The sequence below is a fragment of the Paroedura picta genome, chromosome 10, assembly GCF_049243985.1.
Source record: "Paroedura picta isolate Pp20150507F chromosome 10, Ppicta_v3.0, whole genome shotgun sequence".
Lineage (NCBI taxonomy): Eukaryota > Metazoa > Chordata > Lepidosauria > Squamata > Gekkonidae > Paroedura > Paroedura picta.
The window spans coordinates 49,769,601-49,794,311 of record NC_135378.1 but is presented as its reverse complement, the minus strand read 5'-3'; the positions used below and the strand labels follow the sequence as shown (position 1 = coordinate 49,794,311).

The following is a 24,711-nucleotide window of genomic DNA, read 5'->3' as shown; positions in this document are numbered from 1 at the left end:
TTAGGGGGGTTTTTTGTAAAAAAACCAAAACACTATTTACAGAGAATACCAATAGAGATGTACCCCATCATCTGCTTCTGGCTTTTGTTAATGGCTGTCAAAAGTTATTGATCCTTGTGGGATGATGGGTTGGTCAAGAACAAAACTACTGAGTTCTAGCGTGTGAATCCTTTACAATCCCAGGAAGTAACATGCTACCACTGTCTTCTTAATAAACTCACCAGCAGAGAAAGAGGCTCTAGCCTTCCAGGTCTAAGATCAAGAGCTCAGCCCTTTAAGGTAGGACACTTGCAAGCTGAAGTCTAAATTACTTTGGTTACTGAACCTATAGACCTAAAATACTAGATTCAGACCAAAGCCCCCAAACCCAAGAAAACCACAATATATATATAGTTTATAAGTTTTATTAAATGAACGTGCAGAAACAGACAATATAAGTGCAGTGAGCAGAATGGATAAAGTAGTAAAAACTACAAATATGACCTAAGCACTTTTAAAAGCATTGGTTCTCTAAATCCACATGTTATCTGACCAGAGTACTCAGTAGTCTGAGTTTCAAATCCAAGACAGGTGTCTGTTCAGCAAGGCCCACCTGTTCAAGAATGAAGAGGTAATTCAAAGACAGATGTAATTCAGACAAGGGGAGCAGAATAAAAGATCTTTCTTTATGCCAAACTACTTGTGTTGGCATGATTTACTCTACCTTTGGCTCCATACACCAACAAGATGGAATATGTAGGCAAAACTCCTTCCCCAGATTCTTTGACACTTCTAGGCCCCTTGCAAATTCACTAGTACCTGTGCTAATTGCCTTTCCCCCTTATCTTACTCTTTGAAATGGCAGTAAGCATGACCTCAAATTCTCAGAGAAAATGATATGATTTTTGTAGGCTGAACCAAAGTTTCAGAAAAGACAAGAAGCTGGTGGATAAGCCAGTCTCTTGACAGCAGCTTTGAATTTAAATTATTCTTTTTACTGTGTAAAAATAATGTGTTTTAATTTGCTTTTAGCAGAGATGTGAATAGTGTCTCCCAGTTTCCAGAAAACCTGTGCCCCAACTTCACTGACATAACTGCAGATCCAGATAAGAATAAAGGTCGGTTAATTAAAATCTTATGTTGCTCTTTGAGTAATGCACCGTACTACAATAGTAGTCAGTTACTTTTAGTCCATGTATGTTTCCAACTCTTCCTCCTTGTGTTTGCTTTTTTTTTTAAACCCTTTGTCCATTTTCTTAATTTTTTCCACTTGCTACTTATACCCAACCAGTGGAATATGATTTCAGTAATTGTGCCCAGGTTACATAAACTAATGTAAGTGTTTTATGGGTCTAGTTTCAGAGCATATGGTTTCAGAGGAAAGTGTTGTATTTTGTTTCTTATTTCCATCCTAATTTTCCTCCCAAGGTGCCAATATGTGCCTTCTTCATTTCTTGTCTGAATGTGTCTTTGACTTTTGTACTTTTATTCAAGGTGTTGTCTCAAAATAACAAAGCAAAACACCAAACTGTTCATAGAACATCAGGGATTCGTCCTCAGATTCCCCCAACATGTATCTTAGCTGCAAAAAGCAGTGGGTGGAGAGGACAGTGATATGCATCAGAGTCACTGTATGGGGGATGTTGAGCTTAACCCCTCAGTAATGTATCCCCAGTCAAAACCATAGGAACTGTATTGTACTTTCCTTTTTACTCCACTGTATTTAAAAGAGCCCGCAGGGGCATTTCTTATTAGGACAATGGAGCCGAGGAGAATAGTTTATTCCCCCTGCTTCCTTACCAAACTAACCCGAACCAACCCATGACTACTTTTGTGGCTCAGTTATGCTTCAGAAGATCTGATCACCGATTCCCAATGTAATGTGTAGTTTGGATGTAATGCAGTTTATAGAACATACGAAAGCTCAACTTTGGCTTTGAATTTATTGTCCCATCCCTTTCTTGAATTCATATGCAATTTTTCAATTTATAATATTCCATCCTATGCAACCACATTTGAAGGTAGAGGCTAGGGGTGGGGCAGTTGCTGCTGCTTCTTCCTCTCCTGAATCTTCCAGAGGATCAGAAGGAAAGGCTGTGGCATGGGTGGAGGAAGGACAGTTAGCAGACATCACTGCCCCGTCCCTCAGGCAAGAAGAGGATGCACTTTGTGCTCCCCCACCACTCAGTATGCGGAATCTTTAGGAAATGGCTTTTCAGGCGTGCAGTGAGAAAGGGCCAAAATCTGTCCCAGTTGCTGCTTTGTTGTTCCATCTCATTATGTTTATATCTATTAAATACAAAAAATATTTTGATAACAGCAATTAAAAAAAACAATAAAATTAGCTTCGTATTGCAGGAAAGCATCAAATCTGTTTCTAGTTATTTATTATACCATTTTACTTTTTAAACATCCTTCCTGGTATCTGGTGGCATTTCATTGTACTTAATGCTGAAAGGTTTAATAGGCTGTATTCTCAACCTGCATCTCTAGGTCTCTATCCAGCAGGAGATTTGTGGCCTCCTCAGCCTATCTGCTTAGCAAACAGTGTAAACTACAGCCTTGAGAACAACATACCATGCATGATCCAGGAGAACTCTTCCATACACAATGGGCAGGTTTTCTTTTTCTCATACATTCTAGAGCTCTGTTGACATTTTGCAAATTGATTTTTCCTTAGCGTTATTAGGGTTTCAGGAACATTAACTTTTGCTTTGTCTCGTAATAGCTTCATTGATTGGAATGCATCCTGTGATGGCCAGTTTACCAATATGTACTGTCCGGTAGAAGTGAATGAGTACAGCGCTTTCCCAGAAGGTAAGCCTCCTTCCAAACCATGAGCAACTTGACATGAAACACGCATAGGAAAAGATAAATGGCCCGAGCTGTTCACACAGTTTCCCTTATGCTCCCTCTCTCCCCAGACAGAGCCAAGCAGCCTCCCTGGCTTACTGGGGAGCTGGTGGTGATGAAGAGGCAGTGGTAACAGCACCACTGGCAGAAACTTTGAAGACAAAATTATTAATATTGTAAGCTGTTGTCAGGCTCTGAGGTTGCCCCACCTGCCCGGAAGAGGAAGCACCGCCTGTCACTGGTGCTGCCTGCCTGGGAGGGCTCAGAATGTTGAGGGGGGAGGTTAGCACCACTCACTGCCCTCCTCCCCCCAACTCAGGCTCCACTTCACTCCTTTGCTCTCTCAGTCTGACTTCTTGGCATGTGTCTGGAGTTGTTTCCTTCCCAGTCTGTCCATCCTTTATCCTTCCTCAAACAGGTTCTGTCCCTCCTCCCTTTTCCCAATGGCTGTCATTTTTGCAATGGCTCCCCTGTCATTTTCCCCTGGCCTCCAACTGAATCTTTTCCCCAGCTGACTCTGGGAATTGGGGTATGACTGGAATTGGAGTATGGCTGGCTCCTGGGGTCTGTTCCCATTGGTGTGCTTCAGGGAGCTGCCAGCAGCCCATTCCTCTCTCCCTCAGCTTGACCTCCCCAGTGCTTTCCTCACCTCTTCTTCTTTCCTGGCCCAGAAGCTGAAGCACCCATCTCCCCGGGAGGGCCTCAGGCTGGCATGTAAATGTGCCTGAGCCCCACGGCCTTTCCTCCTTCCACATTGCTCTCTGGGGGTGCAGGGAAAACCGTTGAGTGGGAGAACTTCATCTGGCCCTGGTGAGTCTGTTGGCTGCCACAGAGCCATGGGTTGCCCCATCTGTGCTTCCCCGGTCACATCTGCACTGTCTGGTCTTGCAGCTGGACAGCTGTCTTGAGTCTGGGTAATAAATATTTTAAATAATAAACCTGGTAGGGTTTGCATCTGTCCACAGGTCTCCTGTCTGGTATTCAGTGTTTTGCTGAATAACTTATTATCAAAAGGCATCTTCCTTGCATTAGCCCAGCAATCACTGATTCTTTACTGTTCACCTACCTACCCATCTGCCAGTCTATCTATATACTCGCTTTCATGCCATGGTGTTGAAGTCCACTTTGAACCCATGCCCAGCAGATGATGTTCTGCTACAGTAGGCCTTCTCACAATCCCTGCATCCTCCCCTCCTGCAGAGAAGTCAAAATTAAAGCAGAATATAGGATCCAGTTGAGGGATGCAATGGTAACAACACTGCACCATAAAATATCCAGTTTATTAATAAAAAGTTCAGAGTTTTTGTGGCCATAAAATCACCTCATGAAATGAGATGGTTCTCTGACTGCAGTGTTTGAAATGGAGACCTTTGAGTCATTCCTCAGTGTTTTATATTTAGTATGAGTTGAGCAATGTGGTGAAGTTTGTGGCAGCATTACACCTCCCGTGGAAGACACTATCATTAAGGTGTACAACACCGTGTAGCCTGCTCAAGGGATCACTGCTTGCTAGTGTTAATAGATTTGGTATGGCATATCTATGATGTGGAAGCATTTTTTCTTGCATACTTTTATGTTTCACTGCCAGTCTGAACGTTGTGGTGCTGGGGTGATTTATAAAATATACTGTTTTTGTTGTAAACATGTTTAAGGTTCTGTGGCACCTTTAAGACCAACAAAGTTTTATTCGAAGTATGAGCTTTCATGTGCATACTATCTGAGGAAGTGTGGGTGCACACAAAAGCTCGCACCTTGAATAAAAATTGTTGGTCTTAAAGGTGTCATTGGACTCTGAATTTGTTCTGCTGCTTCAGACCAACATGGCTACCCTCTTGAATCTGTCTAAAGTTCCATTAGAAGTAAAGAAATAACTGTTACGTGTATTCCTTGAGAAAATGTATTAAGGTAAGAACTTTAGTTATTATCCAGGAGCTTAGATCATGGGTATTCAATGTATGTTTTCCTTTCTCCTAAACTATAGAAAATATGAACTACCATAATGGCTTCCCATGCCCTGCAGAGGTTCAGAATCCGGCTTTCATCGATCACAGCTGTCAGTCTACTTGGAGCACTCCACCTAACCTCCCGCCACCCTGGGAACCAGCCAATTATGTCAACTCAACAGTGAGTATCCCAAGTATTTATTATTTATCGTATAGCATATGTAGCGTAGCCGGGAGAGCCGAAGGTTGTCAGCCAGGCAAGGAATGTTCAGAGATGGTTTGCTCCTGCCTTCCTCTGTGTCATGACCCTTGGTGGTTCTGGGAGGTCTCACCTCCAAATACTCGCCAGGGTCAGTCCTGCTTATCACAAGTACTAACTTATAATGACTGGTTACTCCAGTCATTTATCTTACAGCTCATTCTGTTTCAAAGGGCTCTTTATAGCCACACTCTTCAAAATTTAACTCTCGCCAGTTTCTCCTACAGTCAAGTTGTTTATTTAATGTGCAACATTTATAAACCACCCAAGGCAGCTGTTAGCAGGCATGTATATGCTGATGCAAGTGCCTATCTAAGGACCTAACAAGATTCTGAGAGTTTTATAACGGGACCTTCCAGACTTTCTTTCTTTAGCAATCAGGTGAGGAAGGAGACAATTCCTATTGAAACCACAGTACGAGAGAGAAAAGGAAGCACACGTATTCTCTCAGTATGGTTTTCCCAACCTGAAAAGGCCCCGGGGAATTGCCATTTGCCCCATTTTGGAATCTTTGTATCGGTAACTATATACTTGCCACAGCTGGGCAAATGATAGCTCTTTGGAGTCCATTTCAGGTTGTGTAACTTCCTCCCTGACACCATCTTCCTGACCGGAAGTGGGACACTTAAAGAAAAACATGTTGGCTGTTCAGTTCATGGGACTCACAGTGCCTTATCCACCACTAACTCACCTTCCTCCCTAGGTTTTCTAGTCTTTTTTCCATTTTGAGTTTTTTGTTTCTAAACACACCCACTTGCACTCCATTGTTCTTGTCTTTCAGCCCTACCTCTCAAGCACCAGAAGTTTGTCGCCCATGTCTGGACTGTTTGGTTCCATCTGGGCCCCTCAAAGTGACGTTTATGAAGGCTGCTTGCCGGTCAGTGCCACCACTCAGCATTCAACTCAGGTTGAAAACCAGGCGGTGATGTGTAAACAGGAATACTACCCAAGATTTAACCCATTCCGTGCCTACATGAACTTGGACATATGGACTTCAGCAGCCAACCGGAATGCAAACTTCCCTCTTTCGCGGGACTCGGGTTATTGTGGAAACATATGAAAAGGATTCTGGCTTTTAAAATGTGAAGTAAAGATGCTTTCAGTTTTGATTATAGAATAAGCCTGGTTGTTGAACTAGAATTCAATGTTGGTGGATATTTTGGCACTTTTGTATGGAAAATAAATTTTTTTTTACTGACGGGTTTGGATTTTTCTGCTTTCTTAAACCCTTGTAATGCAAGCAGGTGCTGATGGGGCTACAGATTGCTGTTCCCCAGTAGGAGAAGGAAAGCCTGCTCTAAAATCAGCATCTTCTGACTTCTGAGGATCTGATCATTTTGAGAGCACTATTAACATGCTTCAGAAGAATAATGCATTGTATGATACAGTTGCCATCTCTTCTAGATTTCCTCTGGAGTCTGATGATCAAAAGTCTGCTCCTTCTGCACACATAGAGATCCATTCCATTTAGCTAGCATAGACTGAAAGTAACAATAGCCCTGTCATCCCTGAATTAGTATTTTGCCATCTGACCAGTACCAATTTTGTTGTTGTGAATTTCATAAATTGTGGCTGCCCTCAGATATTGCCTGTCAGCGGCATAGAAACTCACCGTATTGCTGAGCTCATGCATGCCCCTCCCTGTTCCCTTCCCCCATGGAAAAACCCAAGCTAGAAGCACTTCAAAATATTTGCGATATGTGAATACAGTGTGGGGATAAAGACTCCCTCTGGTGACCCTGACTGGCTGCATCACAGGTAACCAGTGCTTATTTCTGTGAAGGAAGGAGAGAATGAGGAGTGAGCTGTGAGGGTGCTTGAGGCAACAAGCCAAATTTGATGGTCACATGCAATGATAATGGTCAAATGCAATGTCTGAATGCAGCCCATGCTCTGGACGTAGATTTAATCATTCCAGTACTACAAAAGGAAAGCAGTTGTGTCCTTCCAGTCACATGATCCATTCTTTTTCAAAGTAGTGCCGTGTTGCCTTTTCGGAATTAAACACACTCCGTTTTAGAGCCTTTCCATCATCTTGCCTGATTTAGTTCCCTTTTTCTGAAATGTAGCATCCAGTATTGGATTCAGTGTTCTACATATGGCTGTGATGTCATGAAGCTGTTCCCATATTGAAGTCTAAGGATATTTGGGCATCTACAAAGATATTCCCAGAGGATCCAAAAATCCATTGTTAAAGGTTTTTTTGGGAGGGGCCATTCTTGCACCCATCTGGTTAACATGAAAAATCAAGCCATCACTGTTTTCGAGGAAGGGAAGCAGTGACTTTGTTTGGGGGGCATGGGAAAGAGTTGGCTTCTTCCTTTGAAAGGGTAAGAGATCATAGAGCAGCCATTGCTCACATAGTTTACAAATCATTCGAGAGCACTAGCCAGAAAATGTACCAATCAGTCTCAGAGAACCAATAGTTGAGCCCTAATTGCATGAATGCCACAAAGAAGGCACAGTTCTAATGAAGTCCTCAATGCTGGTGGAAAACTGAGCTGTTTTTTGCTTTATTTTCCAGTGTAGAGGGTTCAGCAGGTAGATTGATAATTCTCTGCATGTAATAGCCATATGGTTTTCAGCTGAATTATGGAAGTTCACAGTTTGTATTAAGTTGGTATTTTCCTATGAGCTGCTCTCAAAATGTTTTTAGTTCCTGTCACTGTTGAGCTGAACTGTAGCTGCAAATTATTTTTCAATGCGAAAAGTTGCTGTTTCCAGAGCAAAACTACATTACAGTTGAGGGGTGAGATTTAGTAGAGCTTGATTCAGGACCATTTGATTTGTAGCAATCTAGAATCACTAACCTTATGATATTTGGTACAGATAATGCCAACATTTAAGTGACTTCCTTTAAACTTCTCAATGTATTATTTTGAGGATGGAAGCCTGTTTGAGTGGTGGACAGCTTGCTACATTTCACTTTGGAAAAGGTGCTGTCATTCTAATAACATCCAAATTTCTGCTTTCTGTCACTGCCAGAGAATCACAGGTTGACTTTTCGGATAAGCATTCTACTGGGAACCAGAAAAGAGATATTTGGGTATCTATAGCTAATTTAATGATTTATATAGTTAGGAATTCTTCTCTCTGTGACTAATTTCATAATATAAGTGCCATCAGTTATCATTATATATAATAATCTTTACCTGCGAGTTTCTAATTCCTCATCTGATTTGGAAAGAGCTTTTAAGAGATGTGGTTCACTGTGGTTGAATACATTTGTGTCCTCTTCAGACTTAACTACCTTACCATTCCCCTTGCCATAAGAACACAAGAAGAATCCTGTTAGATCAGAGCAGTGGTCCATCTAGTTTCTAATCCTTTTTCACATGCTGGAAGGCCAACTAATTGGGCCTAAAGGCTGATGCCTTACCCTAATGCTGCCCCTGGAAATTGGCATTCAGAGGTTTTATTACCTGTGGGCAGGCAGGTTCCCTTTAGCCTTTACAGACAGTAGCACAGAGGAATCTCTGCTCTATATTCTGGTGGGATTTGAAAAGGAGAACTCGGATTGTGAAGTTAGCATGGTGAAACTTCCTGGAATTTTCATTAGAGCAATTTCCTTACTGTAATAGCTTTTAAAAAGTTGAAACATGACGGACTGTCTGTAATACATACTTGAGAGTCCTAAGCACTTGGAAACTTACCATTGCTTTTAGATGGATTTATGTTTCTGTACACATGCTCTGGATTTAACTGTAAGAAGCCAAAAGAAAACTTCAGTATCTTGCAAGCCTTTTTGGTCAAGAAAGGCAATACAAGTAGGGATCTGAGGGAAACCTCTCTGATTTTTTGCCTTTTTCAGTTCCAGTCCTCACAAAAACATCTTGTATTTCTGCTCAAACTATGATGTAATTTGAATAATTCACACTGGCTAAAAGTTTTGGGTGACTTTTGTGAGAGTCCATAATGAAAGTTCTTTTGTCAAAGAATTGGAGGGTCAGTCACAGCAAATTTAGGCATCAACAGTTCATAACTGTTTTCCTATACCCTCTGTGACCAAAAAAATCCTGATTTAGGAGGAACTCTTACATACATCTTCAACAATTCCTAAAATGATTTTGCTTAGTTACATAAGGAGACATGGGTGTCATCTGCAATGTATCACAGGAATGATTTTTAAAAGATCTTTAAATCAAAATTGTAAGGATGGAAGCAACTCTGAGAAATCTGTTCAGCTGAAGCTGTATATTTTCCATTGTACTAATACAGTTGTTAGCTGGATAACTAAGAGAGGTTTGCAATGCATCTTGCTGGACTTCAGTGATTAAAACAAAAAATCACTGTAGGTCTCACCTCATAAACCTTCACTAATATTCCTAATAAACCTTCACTAATATTCCACACATAGATTTCAGAAGCAGCAAGGATACTGATCTGTGTGATATGTCTACTTTCCCTGGACTTCAGTAGGGTTTTGAGAAGACTTACCGTACTTAGGGCTGCCCTGTGGTTTTGATGTTTTATTCATAGTTTCCTGTATCCAAATGATCCATTCTGTCCATTTTTAATTCTGCTGATTCTCGTTTCCTGCCATGCGGTTGATTCTTCCAGCCATTTGAGACTGTATGTAACAACTGGCAAAGTATCAGTTCTGTTTTATTTTTCCTATTTTTATTTCACTTTTCAATACTGAACAAGTGCTTAAAGGCCCTTCCTCCTCCTTTATATAGCAAGCAAGAGGCTCATGCACGACTGGCTTGCAAGTGACAGGCCTGTATAGGTTGTTGGATTCCATATACTAACCTCCACTTGAAAGTATCTGCATTATCTTGAGCTTTTGCTGCTACCTGCATGAAGCACACAAAACTACAAGCAATGTTTTGGAATCCTGTTGCCTTTGATCAGCAAAACTCTACATGTCTGGCCTTCCATCACCCCCTGAAGTTGTGTAACAGATGGATACCGCACTTGTAAAATGGAGATTGATTGATTTGTAATAGTTATTTCTTCATTGCAGCAGCAGCCAGCAGACCAGCCCCCTCTTTATGTATCCCACCCCCACAAACTGACAGCAGCTGAGTTAATCACTGTCTGAGATCCATATGGCCTGCTGTACACATTTTGTAGAAATGCCTTGACTAAGGAGTCAGTATTGTCATGTGTATCACGGTTATAAAGCCTTTCCCCCCAGCCATTCCCTTTTTTCCATGGGACCCAAATAGGAAGGGTTATTATTATGTATTTATTAAACTTCTATGCCTTTGCTCTCCATATGGGCTTAAGGAGGTTCACAGAAGTAAAAACATATATAAATAATATATGACAACAGGTAAAAGCCCCCCTTCCCATTCCCACTTAGTTCCCTCTGCTGGCTTTTTAGACAGATGGCATAACTTAGGTAAATGGAACAAAGGGAAAGGAAGTGGAGGGTTGAGTTAGATCTATTAGTTAAAATGCCTCAGAGAAACTTACTTCTAAGATAGACTGAGATGCTTCAAGGACTGAGGAAGTCTAGCAGCTTGGGTGCTACATGCTGAGCATACAGGTATCACAGGTACCCAACACTTCCGCACAGAGAGAGGCCATGGAACAGGGAATTAGAGTTGGGAAGGAAGGGAATTTTGGGACAACAGGTAGCTATAGTGAAGTGAGTTGTTACTATTAGCCAATATTTCAGGGGGAGGGGCAGTTGTTAACAGCTGAATGGTCTCAGGGCTTTTAAGAGGTTCATAATATTTCACCTGCCAACAAAAGTGCAGCGTTTGGTCAAGGCTATGGTCTTCCCAGTTGCAATGAATGGCTGCGAAAGTTGGACCATAAGGAAGGCTGAGCGTCAAAGAATTTTGAACTCTGGTGCTGGAGAAGACTCTTGCGAGTCCCTTGGACTGCAAGGCGAACAAACCGGTCAGTCCTAGAGATCAGCCCTGACTGCTCTTTAGAAGGCCAGATCCTGAAGATGAAACTCAAATACTTTGGCCACCTCATGAGAAGGAAGGACTCCCTGGAGAAGAGCCTAATGCTGGGAGTGATTGAGGGCAAAAGAAGAAGGGGATGACAGAAAATGAGGTGGCTGGATGGAGTCACTGAAGCAGTAGATGCAAACTTAAATGGACTCCGGGGAATGGTAGAGGACAGGAAGGCCTGGAGGATCATTGTCCATGGGGTCACGATGGGTCAGACACAACTTCGCACCTAACAACAACAACAAATATTTCACCATCCAAGCTGGGCAACTTGGCCGCATGTTGCAATGGTTAAGAGCGATGCTCTAAAATTGTGCATGGAATGTAGAAAATTGACAAAGATAATTTTTTTTCCATCTCAAAATACTACAACTTGTGGGCATCTGGTGAAACTGATGGGCAGTAGCTTCAGGACAGACAAAGGGAAATGCTACTTCTTGCAGAGAGTGATTAAAATGTGGAATTCACTGCCAGAGGTGATGGCCACAGGAAGAAACAGCTTTAAAGGGGGATTAGATAGATTCATGGAGGGTGTTTATCAATGGTTACTAACCATGGTGACTGAGGGGAAGCTCCACATTTGGGGGCTAAAAGTCTCTGAATCCCAGATCCAGGAAGCAACATCAGGGGAAGGCATCACCCTGCATGCCCTGCTGTTGACCATTCAGAGGAACTTGTTGACCACTGTGTGAGAGAGGATGCTAAATCTGATCCAGCAGGGCTCTGCTTATGCTTATTATGTTGTTCACTCATGATTACTGACATGGCACTGTGAAACAGAAGACCTTCCACTCAAAACAAAAGTCCCTTTGAAGATTTCGGGATGACTTGTGAATTCTCTCCTGCTGAGAAGCTAGGAAAACATTTGCTGCTAGCAGACCTGTTGCCATCTCCAGGTTTGTTGTTGTCTAGCTTGCAAACTGGAATTTAGGTGTCTGTTCTAGCATCATAGAGCTGGAAGGGCCATATTATAAACCATCTAGCCCAACCTCCTGATCCTGTTGGAGAGTTCCAGGATAGCCCTTTCTGAAATGATCAGGAGGATGAATGTTTATCACCCATGGACAGAAATATGAATTGAAGTAATTGAAGTAAAAGTCCCCACTTTTGATTTGCAACACAAAAGCTTACCACAAAATTTTGTAAGTAGCTGAACAGAACATTTCATCCCTTAAATATCCAGAAAGAAGAATCACTCTGGATGCTGCCAAAGGTATTATGTATGCTCTCAGAACCCCACTGGGCCTCGGGTCAGAGGACAGGGCTGATATTGCTAGATCCAGCTTCCTAGTAGGAGAATCTGTGTCTGGCAGATCCATTGCTTGGCCCCTTAGCCCTTTTTATACTTGTCACCATCCTGCTTGCCCTCAGCAGCAAAGAGGTGGCGGTTAATATTGCAAATCCCGAAGAATATGGTATAGAATGCAGATGCAGAAGACAAAAAGGGGAGAGAGAGAGAGAGAGTTGTGGTTAGAAAACTGCGCGGGAGGGGGGGGGGGTGTGATTTGGCATCCCTAGTTGACACACACACACACCATTTACGCGCTGAGCAACTTTATTTGGGAGACTGGATTTCCCCCCTCCCCTCCCCTCCCCTCCCTTCAGGACCAACTGCTAGCTAATCCCATCGGCCCCACTGACGCCCCCGCCCCAATTAGAAAGCGAGCCGCTTGGCCGGTCCCAAGGCCTCCGGCGGAAAGAGAAGGCGCAGCGCCAGGCGGCCTTCTTCGCCCCGAGGGCGTGGCCTTCCTTCGGGGGTTTCCAGCGTCTGAAGGCGGCCTGCACTTAAAAGGCCGGTGGCGAAGGGACTCGCGAAACCTTCCCGCTTGGCCGGAGGAGGAGGAGGAGGAGGGCAGACCGGAGCGCGGAAGAAGCGCGGCCCGCAGTTGCGTCGTCCTCCTGGCCTGCCGTGGGTATTCCTTCCTCGCGCTTCCAGCGCTCTGCTCCTTGGGCTGTCGCTTGCAACTCTCCGGCTTGTTTCTCTTCCCGGGTCAGCGCAGACACGCACGGCCCTTTCTGGGCGAATTGTCAGTCCAGGGGCACCTTGCAGTGGCACCTCTCGCACCTTTCGTGTGCAAGGCTGGGATAAAACCGGGTTGCTCAGAAAGGTGCCATTGGACTCACGTTTTGTTCTGCTCCTTCGGACCAACAGGCCACTTGCCTGAACCTGCCCCTTTCCGGAGTGAGTGTTGAAAAGAGCCCGGCTATCCGGGGCGCCGTTTGCAGGTCGCATCCCGCCGGGTGCCTTGGCTGAGCGCCGCTGATTTTGCCCCCGCGCGGAATGGGAGCAAGAGAAACGCGGTCAGCGATGCTGGTCCGAGGAGCTGCCTGTGCTTCAGGGCAGGGGTAGTCAACCTGTGGTCCTCCAGATGTTCATGGACTACAATTCCCATGATCCCCTAGCAGAGGCTCATGGGAATTGTAGTCCATGAACATCTGGAGGACCACAGGTTGACTACCCCTGCTTTAGGGCACAATTCAGCAGCACGCAGGAAGCCGTACCCAGACCGTGCAAGACAAAACATCAAATCTTAGGCTATGGGGGGGGGGGCGGTTGCATTTCCGCATATTTTGCATGGAGCAGGTTTCAGCAGGTGCTTGGAAGGATGCACCTGTTCTCTTCAGCAAGAGCTTTTTGACAGAAGTGCCCTTAGGGGGGTTCAGAAGTCAGTTTCTTTTTACTGCAGCACTGAGCTAACAGTATAGGTGAGATGTGGCAACCCCTTCCCCAAGCTAGTTGCATTGTTTTTTGCCCTAAAAGTAAGTTTCTTGCAAATTGTGAACAATGCTGATTTCCACGCTGCCTAGCTTTCCTGAGGTGTTAGTATATATTCCCTGGTTTTGATTTAATTTTCAAGAGACTTTAAGGGCCACTTCCCCACTAAATGTTTGCAAAGTAGTCTATAACACAATTTAAAACATGAAGGATCAAAACCAGTACAACAAAGGTAGTGGAGCAAAATGAGCCATAAGCACGTCATGTGAACAGGTGTTATAGAGGCTGATAAAACATCAGTAAAACTTCAACAGAGGACAAAGGGAGAAATGAGAGCTTGAACTTGGCACCCAGAAGAAACAAACACAGATCTGTCATGATCTACCTAGGGATGGCTGTTTGGTGGACAGGCTGTCAACTCTGTAAAGAACCCTTCAAGTTAACAGAAATGCTTGATCTCAGATGCTGTGCCTTTCCTCACCCTGCCAGTCTGCTGCCAGTTCTGAAGAATGCAGGTTTCCTTCTTTTTGTGACTCACACATTCACCTTCTGCCAGAAGAGAGAGAATGTGTGTATGTATCCCAGTAATGCGGGCTTTTTCAACCAGGGTTTCATGAAACCCTGGGGTCTCTGAATGGGTGAGAGTTAATTTTTAATATATTTTTTTTAATTTGTTAAACATTTATTGGGTGATAGGACCATGTCGACATGCCTCCCCTCCCAGAATGGCCAATGATGGGCCTGGAAGGGGTGGAAAGGTGAGGTGTCCTGGGTACACAGCTATGCTTTCTAACCATATTCTGCATGATCATGACACTTCTGGGGTTTATCGAAGCCTGAAGAATGTTTCAGGGGTTTCTCAATGGTGAAAAAGTTGAGAAAGGCTGCATTAGTGGAATGGAGCCCATGATTTCCTCCACTGGCCTCACCAACTAGTGCCAGAAACAAGAAAATGGAAGGATCGGGCCCGCGGATTGGGCCGCACCCGCGAGCCGCGCCCGCGGATCGGGCCGCGCAGGCGCGGCCTGCACGGGCGCGGCCCGGCCCTGATTCCCTCTCCCCGCTGTCCCGCAGTAAGTAGCTTACCGGGCCACAAGCTTGCGGCCTGGGAAGTTTTTTACTGCGGGGGGGGGCGGGGAGAGGGAGCCGCGGCCCGGCGCCATGGCGTTTGCGGCCCGGCTGGAAGCGGCGAAAGGCTCCTCTGGGTTTTTTTTTTCTTTCTGCTGGAAGTGGCGAAAGGCTCCTCTGGGGTTTTTTTTTCCTTTCTGCTGGAAGCGACGAAAGGCTCCTCTGGGGGTTTGTTTTTCTTTCTGCTGCTTCTCGGAGGCGCGCCAGCTGGAAGCGACGAAAGGCTCCTCTGGGGTTTTTGGGGCTGGGAATGGTCCCTCCGGTTGTCTGTCATGAGGAAGGGTCCAATCCAGACCCTTCCTCATCCCGGACACATCCCGCCCCAGAACCCCTTACTGTTTTATTTAGTCCGTGGCGCCCGTGGCGCCACGGGCGGTGTACAGATTGTGACACTCACCCACCCTTTTAAAAGTCCTGTGCCGCAGGCTTGGTGGTAGTTGATTATTATCAAACTGCTGGAACCATGGGAACACATTTATACATGGAGGCATTCTTGTATGCATATTAGCAAAAACAGTGGTGAATACTACCCTTGTGTGATGGCAACCCACAGTCATCTGTGAATCAGAAGGCAGGGTGCACTGTAAAATGCAAAAGGAATGTTGAACCCTCCTGCTGCTCCCCAGTTCCATCCTCTGAGGTCATGCTTTCCTCACCTAATCACTGATAACCAGAAGTGAACCTGAGTGTGTTAGATGAGGCCTTTTCCAGCTAGACTGGCCCAATATCATTAAATGAATTTCATGGAGTGAAGGAGATTTAAACCAGAGGTCTTGAGTTTACGTGGGACAGTCCCTTATACTAACAGAACTCCTTAGATCAGGGGTAGTCAACCTGTGGTCCTCCAGATGTTCATGGACTACAATTCCCATGAGCCCCTGCCAGCATTTGCTAGCATGGGGCTCATGGGAATTGTAGTCCACAAACATCTGGAGGACCACAGGTTGACTACCCCTGCCTTAGATGAACCATAGGGTTCAGATGGACAGCTAGCTAGATCCTAGCACTCTGGCATGATTATTGTCTGCTAAATAACCAGAGCCTTCAGGTGCTTGTCATATGTTTAGAGCATCCATAGGGGGTAATTCCCTGTAAGGAATGCTTATTGTTTCCAAATGGCTACTTGCCAATAGCAGATTGGCAAGGCAATGTTGTGTTTTTGTACTAAGAAATTCCTGACCAAAGAAAGTAGAGAATTAAGGTCTCAGCCTAGGGTAGTGAATATGAAAATGAAGGCAGTGGCAGGAAGCAAACATAGGGAGTGGGACTTTCCCTCTCATTTGCTGTCATAATAAGCAACAGGAGTTGCAGAAAAGGAACCAAAGACTGAAACTGCCAAGATAAAAGTAGCACAGAGTCATGGAGGAAACTGAGAAATACAACTTTAAATGTGAGGTTATCCATGAATATACCGAGCAGCCTTTAGCAAAAACTGTGACCACACCATGGCTGCAAGAATGAATAACTGATAAATTGCAGCAGGGAATAGAGTAGTCAATATCCACTGTACAGTCACAGTTTTGCCAAAGGCAACGACTCACTAATCATCACTATCACTAAACATAAAGTTGAAGTTGTGCAGACAACTCACTACCTACCTGATTGGCTCTCCTTGGGGTTGTGCCACTAATGGGGAGAGAGCACTCTGCCAATAAGGACAATCACTTCAAATCACATGTAGACAACTCACTCCCCACCTGATTGGCCCTCCCTGGGAGTGTGCTGCCAATAATAGGGGAAGAGCACTTTTCCTATGAGGACCAATTGTGGGACTTTTCTTCCTCTTCCTGATGCTTGCTGGGTGAAAGAGGTTCTGAGTTCTTTGAAAGGCCCTGCTGCTGGTAAGTTGCCCCATCCTCAGCCTCTTCCCACCCTCCATCTCCCCCAGGCTAGGAAGGTAAGCCAGTTGCTTCCTTTGCCACCTGTGCTGAGCTGAGGTTTCAGCTCTCTTCTGGAAGGAAACACAGATGAGCTGCCAGGAAGGCAGAGAGAATTAGTATTACAAAAACAGTCCAGTGAGTCAAGGGTTTGGTTCAGGTAGTCCAAGAGCTGAGAAGGAAGGACTCCCTGGAGAAGAGCCTAATGCTGGGAGCGATTGAGGGCAAAAGAAGAAGGGGACGACAGAGAATGAGGTGGCTGGATGGAGTCACTGAAGCAGTAGGTGCAAACTTAAATAGACTCTGGGGAATGGTAGAGGACAGGAAGGCCTGGAGGATCATTGTCCATGGGGTCGCGATGGGTCGGACACGACTTCGCACATAACAACAACAACAAGTCCAAGAGCATCAGCAGAAGAAGTAGTTCCACAACACAGGCCTCCCAGCCTCAAGTTAATATAGGCTGCCAGCAGACTCTCAGGTGATGAGTCACAGTCTTCTGCAGTCAGCAACTGTCTTTCTAACATGATTTGGCCTTTTAGACTGGAGCTGTCTTCTGGCACATAGTTGGCATTGCTTAATTGGCTTCTGTGAGCCAAGTGGGCTGACAAGGCAGGGAGCTGCAGCTGGAGACTGGATAGAGGAATGAAGAGCTTCTGCAACAACTTTGGAATCTAAGCTCTGGATGGGAAGGAGTCAGCCCACCAGCCTTACCCATCCAGCCTTCCTTTTGGGAGATGGGGATGGGTGGTAAGGACACAGTCCCCCCCCCCCCCAAATCTTCCCTCCCTGGCCTGGCCTTTTGGAGTTCTGTGTCATAACTTTTAACTCTTTCACTACTGGGAGGGTGTCCCTTTTTCCTAGCATGAATTGGGGTTGACACTTCCAACCACACACCTTTACCAGGTCATAACAAGGTGCATGTCCTCAGTCTTTATGGCTCTAACACAGTCTGTCCCAAAAGTTATCCATCTTGCCTCTTCCTGGCAGGTGGGAAAATGCTTATCAATGAACTGCCTATTTATCTCCATAAGTGGAGAACCATCTGCTCTTTGCCTGACATTAAATTATTTTATTCCCAGGCTAGTGGAAGATTTATTGGGGCCAGGGTATCCTGTGTATTAATCTGAACATCTTGCATTCCCTCCTAATAACTTGCATTGTATTGTGCATGTATGACACACTTGGGCCAGAATAGTGGATCAGCCTTCTAGTCCTAAATGTGGCCATCTTTGATGTCTTCATGTGTATAGAGAGTAGGCCATCGCAAGATCAGATAACAATAACACTGTTCAAAACAAACACAGATCTGTCCCAGTTACCACTTAACCAGAATAAAAATTACACTTAACCCATACATTCTGCTCATTAGCCCACAGTATTTGCCACCAGGCCAGCTCAAATCTTTCTTGTGCCCAAAGCAAAGATGCCAACCCTTTGTGTCACAAATGGGTCCGTCAAGATGGCAGTATCAATCGTGACACTTGGTCCTGTAGTTGTGTTAGAGGCTGTAATCATGGACAGACTTTACCTGATCCTTCCAATATTTTCTGGTTAAACATTTGTTAGTTGAACTCTATCAGTAGAATTTCCACATGCATCCAGCTAGGTGACCCTGAGCCAGTCACAGTACTCAGAGCTCTCTTAGTCTCATCTACCTCAGAGGGGAGAGGAGGGGTAGACATTTGCAAATTGCTCTGAGACACCTTCAGGTAGTGAAAAGTGAGGTACAAGAAATCAGCTCTTCGTGATTGATTGCAATGAATGAATTAACTAGTGAAACTTCTATTTTACAAAAAATTATAATAAGTATATTTGTGATTCTTTTAGACAATCATGATTAAGTCAGGCTGGGGCCTTTGGGTCCTGTCTATCGTTGGAACAGCAAGTCTTTCTGGACAGCACCTTCATCCGTTTTGTGATACCTCTAATTTCTGCAACTACTCTGCAATGGCTTTGGATGCAATTCCTTCTGATCTAATGGATGGTGTTACAGGACTCAACCTGGCCTCCAATGCTATAGAACAAGTAAGCAATATGGATCTGAAGTTTGCCGTGAATCTCAGAACCCTTCTGCTCCATTCTAACCGAATTCATACAATTAATGATGATGCCTTTCGCTTCCTTGTAAAGCTGGAACACTTGGATTTATCAAAGAACAGTCTAAGTCACTTGTCACCCTCTTGGTTCAGACATCTTTCTTCTTTACAGCAGTTAAACATAAAAGGTAACAAGTACTCTGATCTAGGGGGAATACCTCTCTTTTCTGATCTGGAAAAGCTGAGGTTTCTGTACCTGGGAAATGATGGCTACTTTTCTACTCTGTGGAAACAAGACTTTGAAGGAATTTCTGTTCTTGAAGAACTGGAAATTGAAGCACAGAACCTTGGACAATATGAGCAAGGCAGTCTAAAACCTATCAAGATCATAAAGCACATGATTTTAAATGTGCACTCCTTTGCCACTTTAACTGAGATTACACATGATATTACAAATTCTGTGATGTGTTTTGAACTACGAAACATACAGTCCATGAACAATCGATACATGAATCGGTTTCATTCATTGGGTTCTGCAGTTGTCCAGAAAATTATCCTCAGAAATGTTGTACTCTCAGATTATTCTGTTGGTGAGATTGCGCCTATCTTTAAGGATCTGAACCAACTTCATGAGCTGGAGGTGGTGGATAGCATATTCAATGGTACTGGGGCAATAAATGATCTGGGAGGATTACACTCGGCAAGAGCCCTAGATGTAATTACGATCCGAAATTTAACAATTGATTTGTTTTACAGATTTACAGATCTTTCTGGTATAATGCACCTTGTAAATAAAATAGTCAGACTTACAATTGAAAATTCAAAAGTTTTTATGGTGCCCTCTGGACTTTCAGAATCGTTTCATTCTCTGGAGTATCTAGATTTTAGTGTGAATATACTGCAAGACTTAACTGTGCAGCATTCCTTTTCCAAGAATGCTTTCCCTAAGCTAAGAACTTTAAATATGAGTCAAAATGCTTTGTCTGATTTGGGTACCGTAGCAACAAGTATTGCTCATCTAGTAAATCTGACAACCTTGGATGTGAGCCGAAACAACTTTGATCGAATGCCGAAATCATGTACATGGCCCCAAAGTCTGACATTTTTAAACATCTCTGGCTGTAAAATAAACAGTCTTACTACATGTATTCCTCAAAGTCTGGAAGTACTAGATGTTAGCAACAATAACCTCAATGTCTTTAGATTGAGCTTGCCACAGCTACAGGAGCTTTATATCACAAATAACAAATTAACAAACCTGCCAGATGCTACCTTTATCTCTAATGTTCAACTCATGGTGGTTAGAGAAAACAAACTGATGGATTTCTCAAAGGAGAAACTTGGAAAATTTGCACAACTGCAGATGCTGGATGCACGCACCAACAGCTTCAGCTGCTCATGTCAATTTCTCAATTTTGTTCAGTCTCAAGAAGGAATATCCAAAGTCTTGGTTGGTTGGCCAGAAAACTACATCTGCGACTCTCCATCCACTGTAAAAGGGAAGCAGGTACAAGTTGCCCAGTTATCACTAATCGAATGCCACAAGACATCGGTGGTGTTCCTGATCTGCATTTTGATGCTGGTGATACTCATGGTGGTGGCGATTCTTTGCTACAAGCTTCATGCCATCTGGTATATGAAAATGACCTGGGCCTGGCTTCAAGCAAAACGCAAGCCTCGACGGGACCTCAATAAAGAAATCTGCTATGATGCTTTTGTTTCCTACAGTGAACATGACTCTGAATGGGTGGAGAATGTAATGGTACAGGAGCTGGAGCAAGCTAATCCCCCATTTAAACTCTGCCTTCATAAAAGGGATTTTATGCCTGGCAAATGGATTGTGGACAACATCATTGACTCCATTGAGAAGAGCTATAAAACTCTGTTTGTGCTGTCCGAACACTTTGTACAGAGCGAATGGTGCAAGTATGAACTGGATTTCTCCCATTTCCGGCTTTTTGATGAGAATAATGATGCTGTGATTTTGATCCTTCTTGAGCCCATTCCAGAGCAAACCATTCCCAAAAGATTTTGTAAGCTCAGAAAACTAATGAATACTAAAACCTACCTTGAATGGCCAAGAGATGATAATCAACAGCAAATATTTTGGTTTAATTTGAAAATAGCACTAAAGTCATAGGAAGAATGAGGGGTGCTTGATAAAATGCACGGACCCCTTCCTGTATCTGCTGTAAGTATATACAATAGAAATAAGCAAATGGCAGTTACTTAAAGTTTTTAAAAATATATATTTTGATATACCATTCTTACTGATTTATAATTTTTATTTTCATTTTCTCCAGTAATGCAATCATGCATTGCTCACAATTTTAGAAAATAGAGTAGGTAATGGCCACAACAGATTCCATAGCTACAGAAGGCAACTAGGCATGGTCAGAATACTATTTAAGTTCCCTGTACGCTACTGCCCCATAATACAGTCATATATCTCTGCATATGGCTTTGCATCAGCTAATCTCATTGGTATCAGCACATCCATAACTCAATTAAGGTACCTTTGTGCTTGGTTTACATTCTCAGCAACAAGGTGTTTCTTGTCTCTGCATGTCAATACTGCATGCAAAGTATTATGCATTTTCAAATAGTATCCTTTTGCACTACAGAAATGCCAAGGCCAGTTTTTCTGTTTATTTGGTTGGCTGATTTTTATTCAAGTGCTCCTGGAATAGTGTTTTATAATTCTATAGCCAAAAAATGATGACTGATTTTTGATGATCAATTTGCAGCAGCAAGATATACATAATAGATTATTTTAATCAAATCAGTCATTTTCCAGGACTTATAATTAAATGGCTAGTTTTCATGTTACACATAGATAAGCTACATAAACTTTCAGTGAAATATTGAGGTTGTAATAGATATTTGTAGCCTAAGTGCATTTGTGTTTACTCAAGGTCTCCCTGAGTTCAGTGGAAATTACTAATATAAGTATACTAGGGACAAAGCCCGTTGTATTCAGAAATACAATGGGCGCTAGATTTTTTTTGGGGGGGGGCGGTGTAAGAACTCTGCAGATGGCTTCTCTCTTCCTCCAGGACCTGGAAAGGCTGCAGGCTGGAGGACCCCAGGAAGGGAACTCACCAAAAGAGGCAGCTTTCATGCAGCAGGGATCAGCAGCCTCTGAGCCTCAGAGGGAAATGGAAGGAAGAGGGGGTGGTCAGGATTGGGGGACAGAAGGCGACTTGCTGGCCGCTGGACAGACAGACAAGCTGGTTGGAGGAGGAGGCACTCAGGGGCAGGAGGCACTCAGCCATCCTGAGTGAGTAAACCGTTAAGAAAAATATGTGTTTATGCAACCTCAAAAGCATTTTCTTTCAAAACTGTACAATTTGATCATTAATATTATGCCTGCTGTTACAAGTAATTTCACTCACAAGTGGGCCTGGAATTTATGTTACAAGTTTGCAGAAGATGTCTGGAAGTTTGTTCTGTCTCAAGACCTACTGTTTACTGTTTGAATTTTAAAGAAAACATCTGCAAATAAGCTTGCCTACTATGGGCTGAGAAAGAGGAGGAGCCCTAGGAGAGCAGAGAGGGGAAAGACTTAAATAAGTTATAAAGCCATAGAATCTACTTTACAAATTGGCCATTTTCTCCAGGTGAACTGATCTCTGTCATCTGGAGGTTAGTTGTAGTCCTGGAAGATCTTCAGACCTTAGGGGTTGGCAGCCGTACCTATACAATGATTAATCAGTGGTATCTCACACTGTGTGCTGATAACTGTTGACAATGTCATAATGTGTTTTCAGATTATTTTGGCCATGTGGTGGTTATATCCAAAGTAGCAGGCATAGTTGGAGAAAAGTCTTGTTCTTGTTGAAATTTTTGCATTGTTATGGCCTAAATCAGTCTTTCTGAATGGGAATCATATGTCCCCCTGGGAGGCCCTGGCACATTTGAAGGGGGCCACAGACTGAAAAGTATAAAAAGGGGAGCCCATAAAATTTATGGGGCAGCCAGGTAACTGAACCAATGAAATATAATTTTTGTCACATAGGATTCCATTAATTGCTAAAGAGTTCGACCGTCATCAAAGGAAAGAAAAAGAAATATTGTGATCCATCCCTTAGTGGGTTCTTGACTTAATGCAGTCAAGGAAAAAAAGATGAATGCACATGCTTTTCTTAGTTATACATCTGTCTCACTTATATATATAAGGCAAGGTACATCAGGTTAGTTCCTTTTCAGCTTAGGCCTTCTTTACCCTAGCTCGCTGCACAAGCACCAAACTCAAGGATCACATTAGGCCTGATAGACATTTAAACTTGAATTTCATACACTCTTTTAAAAAGTTTTTCCAATGTGTCAGAATGTTTATGTTTTCTTGGTGCTCAATAATAAATTATTTTCTGCCTCTGTTTCTGTTGTGCTGTATCCTTGTTTGACAAGGAGCCCCAGCACCCCAAAAAAGTTTGAGAATGGTTATCCTGAAGGATTGGGAGTTGTTGATTGCATTTGGCCAAGATGTGCTTATACAGCTTGACTTTGTAAGTTTTGTACATTGGTTTGTTTTTTATGTGCAAGTTTTGTTTGCACACCGATTCACTTTTTGTATAAAATTGTTAAAGTCAATAAAGTGTTAGTAAAATAACACAAACCATTACAATTGGTTCAGTTTAGACAGATATATATAATAAACATTTACAACATGTACAAGTATCTACCCTCCCCCCACCACCAAATTTTGGTGTTGATACTTGGGAGATAATCAATCAGGAACATTCCAGTTGGTCTATATATGAATGTTTAGAGCAGGAGGTAGGCAAACTGGGGCCCTCCAGATGTCCATGGACTACAGTTCTCATGAGCCCCTGCCAGCAAACACTGGCAGAGGCTCATGGGAATTGTAGTCCATGGACATCTGGAGGGCCGCAGTTTGACTACCCCTGGTTTAGAGGGTTATAAAAGATCAGGATAAAGGTGAAGGGGTAGCCGTGTGAGGGGAAGTTCAGATCCTCCCATCCCTGCCCTCATCATTACCCTCTTCCCTGCCATGGAGTTCCTAGACACAGGGCAGAGCATAAATCCCATACATTTTTTAAAAAAAAATTTCCCACAATATCTGAGGGCTTTTTTGCTCAGTAACCAGCAACTGAACATTGTCAAAGCCTTATCAAGTTATAACAAGCTATCAAGTTTGCTGAATATCCAGCTTCCATATTTTTATAAAAGTATCTAATACCTTTAGTTTCAATATACGTTTGCCCTTATATCTCCACAACAACAGGGATGATATACTTACATCAAAGAGAGAGAGAGAGAGAGAGAGAGGACTGGTCATTACCATATCCAGAGAGATTGCTATTATATTATATTTTAACAGTATTCAGTAGCCAATTTTAAAAAGATCTGGGAACACTTCCTGTGGTGTATGAGGTCATTTGCCAGGGGGAGTGGGACAAAATACCCAAACCTGCCAAGTGGAAGCCCTTCTGTGACTGCACTGTATGAGCAACTGCAGCAACCACAGGGTAACTGTACTCAGCCATCCCCATGTGTAAAGGCTCATCAGAGTCTCCTTTTCCCTTTCTCTTCACATCCCTCAAATCCAGTTCCTCCATTCAGAAATATCATGTGGAATAATTCCACGGAGTCTCTGGTAACTTTTAGTTAGCTTTATACACAGTATATATTTAATGTTGTTCTTCATCTCAGGGTAGAATACAGTTTCATCAAATGGCCTGTGCAGTCCAGGTTGGTTAGGCTGAGAAAGTGTGACTAGTTCAAGGTTACTAGTTGAAGTCCAGTGACACCTTTAAGATCAACAGTTTATGTTAATATTTATTGAACCTCAAAATTAACAAAAGGAGAAGGCAGGAAAATGGACTGAAGATGGACTGAAAGAGTAATAATACTCTGGAAAACTACTAAACTACAAATGACTAGATGGCATATAAAACTCATACTAGAATGTATGAAACTAGCCAAAACAAACAAATCAGAAGAGTCTGAGCCGCAGCTGTCCTAGTTATGCAAGCCATACC

The 24,711-nt window shown here is 43.3% G+C and overlaps 2 protein-coding genes across 6 annotated transcripts in view; both read left to right on the top strand.

The window, feature by feature from the left end:
• Positions 1-6,232, top strand: part of TMEM131L (transmembrane 131 like) — an 81,270-nt gene extending 75,038 nt beyond the window's left edge. For 4 of the 5 annotated variants that reach the window (XM_077300060.1, XM_077300057.1, XM_077300061.1 and 1 more), the window contains 5 exons: positions 1,012-1,097; positions 2,473-2,593; positions 2,708-2,796; positions 4,814-4,956; positions 5,816-6,232. In XM_077300060.1, the coding sequence (XP_077156175.1) occupies positions 1,012-1,097; positions 2,473-2,593; positions 2,708-2,796; positions 4,814-4,956; positions 5,816-6,094 (718 nt within the window). In that variant the 3' untranslated portion in view covers positions 6,095-6,232. The remainder of the gene's footprint in view (positions 1-1,011; positions 1,098-2,472; positions 2,594-2,707; positions 2,797-4,813; positions 4,957-5,815) is intronic. The other variant, XM_077300058.1, reaches the window with a different exon arrangement.
• A 6,452-nt stretch (positions 6,233-12,684) lies between these two features.
• TLR2 (toll like receptor 2) lies at positions 12,685-23,337 on the top strand. The gene is made up of 2 exons (XM_077300056.1): positions 12,685-12,855; positions 18,498-23,337. Exon 2 carries the CDS (start codon positions 18,504-18,506, stop codon positions 20,844-20,846), a length of 2,343 nt encoding a protein of 780 aa, XP_077156171.1. The 5' UTR covers positions 12,685-12,855; positions 18,498-18,503; the 3' UTR covers positions 20,847-23,337.
• The last annotated feature ends 1,374 nt before the right edge of the window (positions 23,338-24,711 follow it).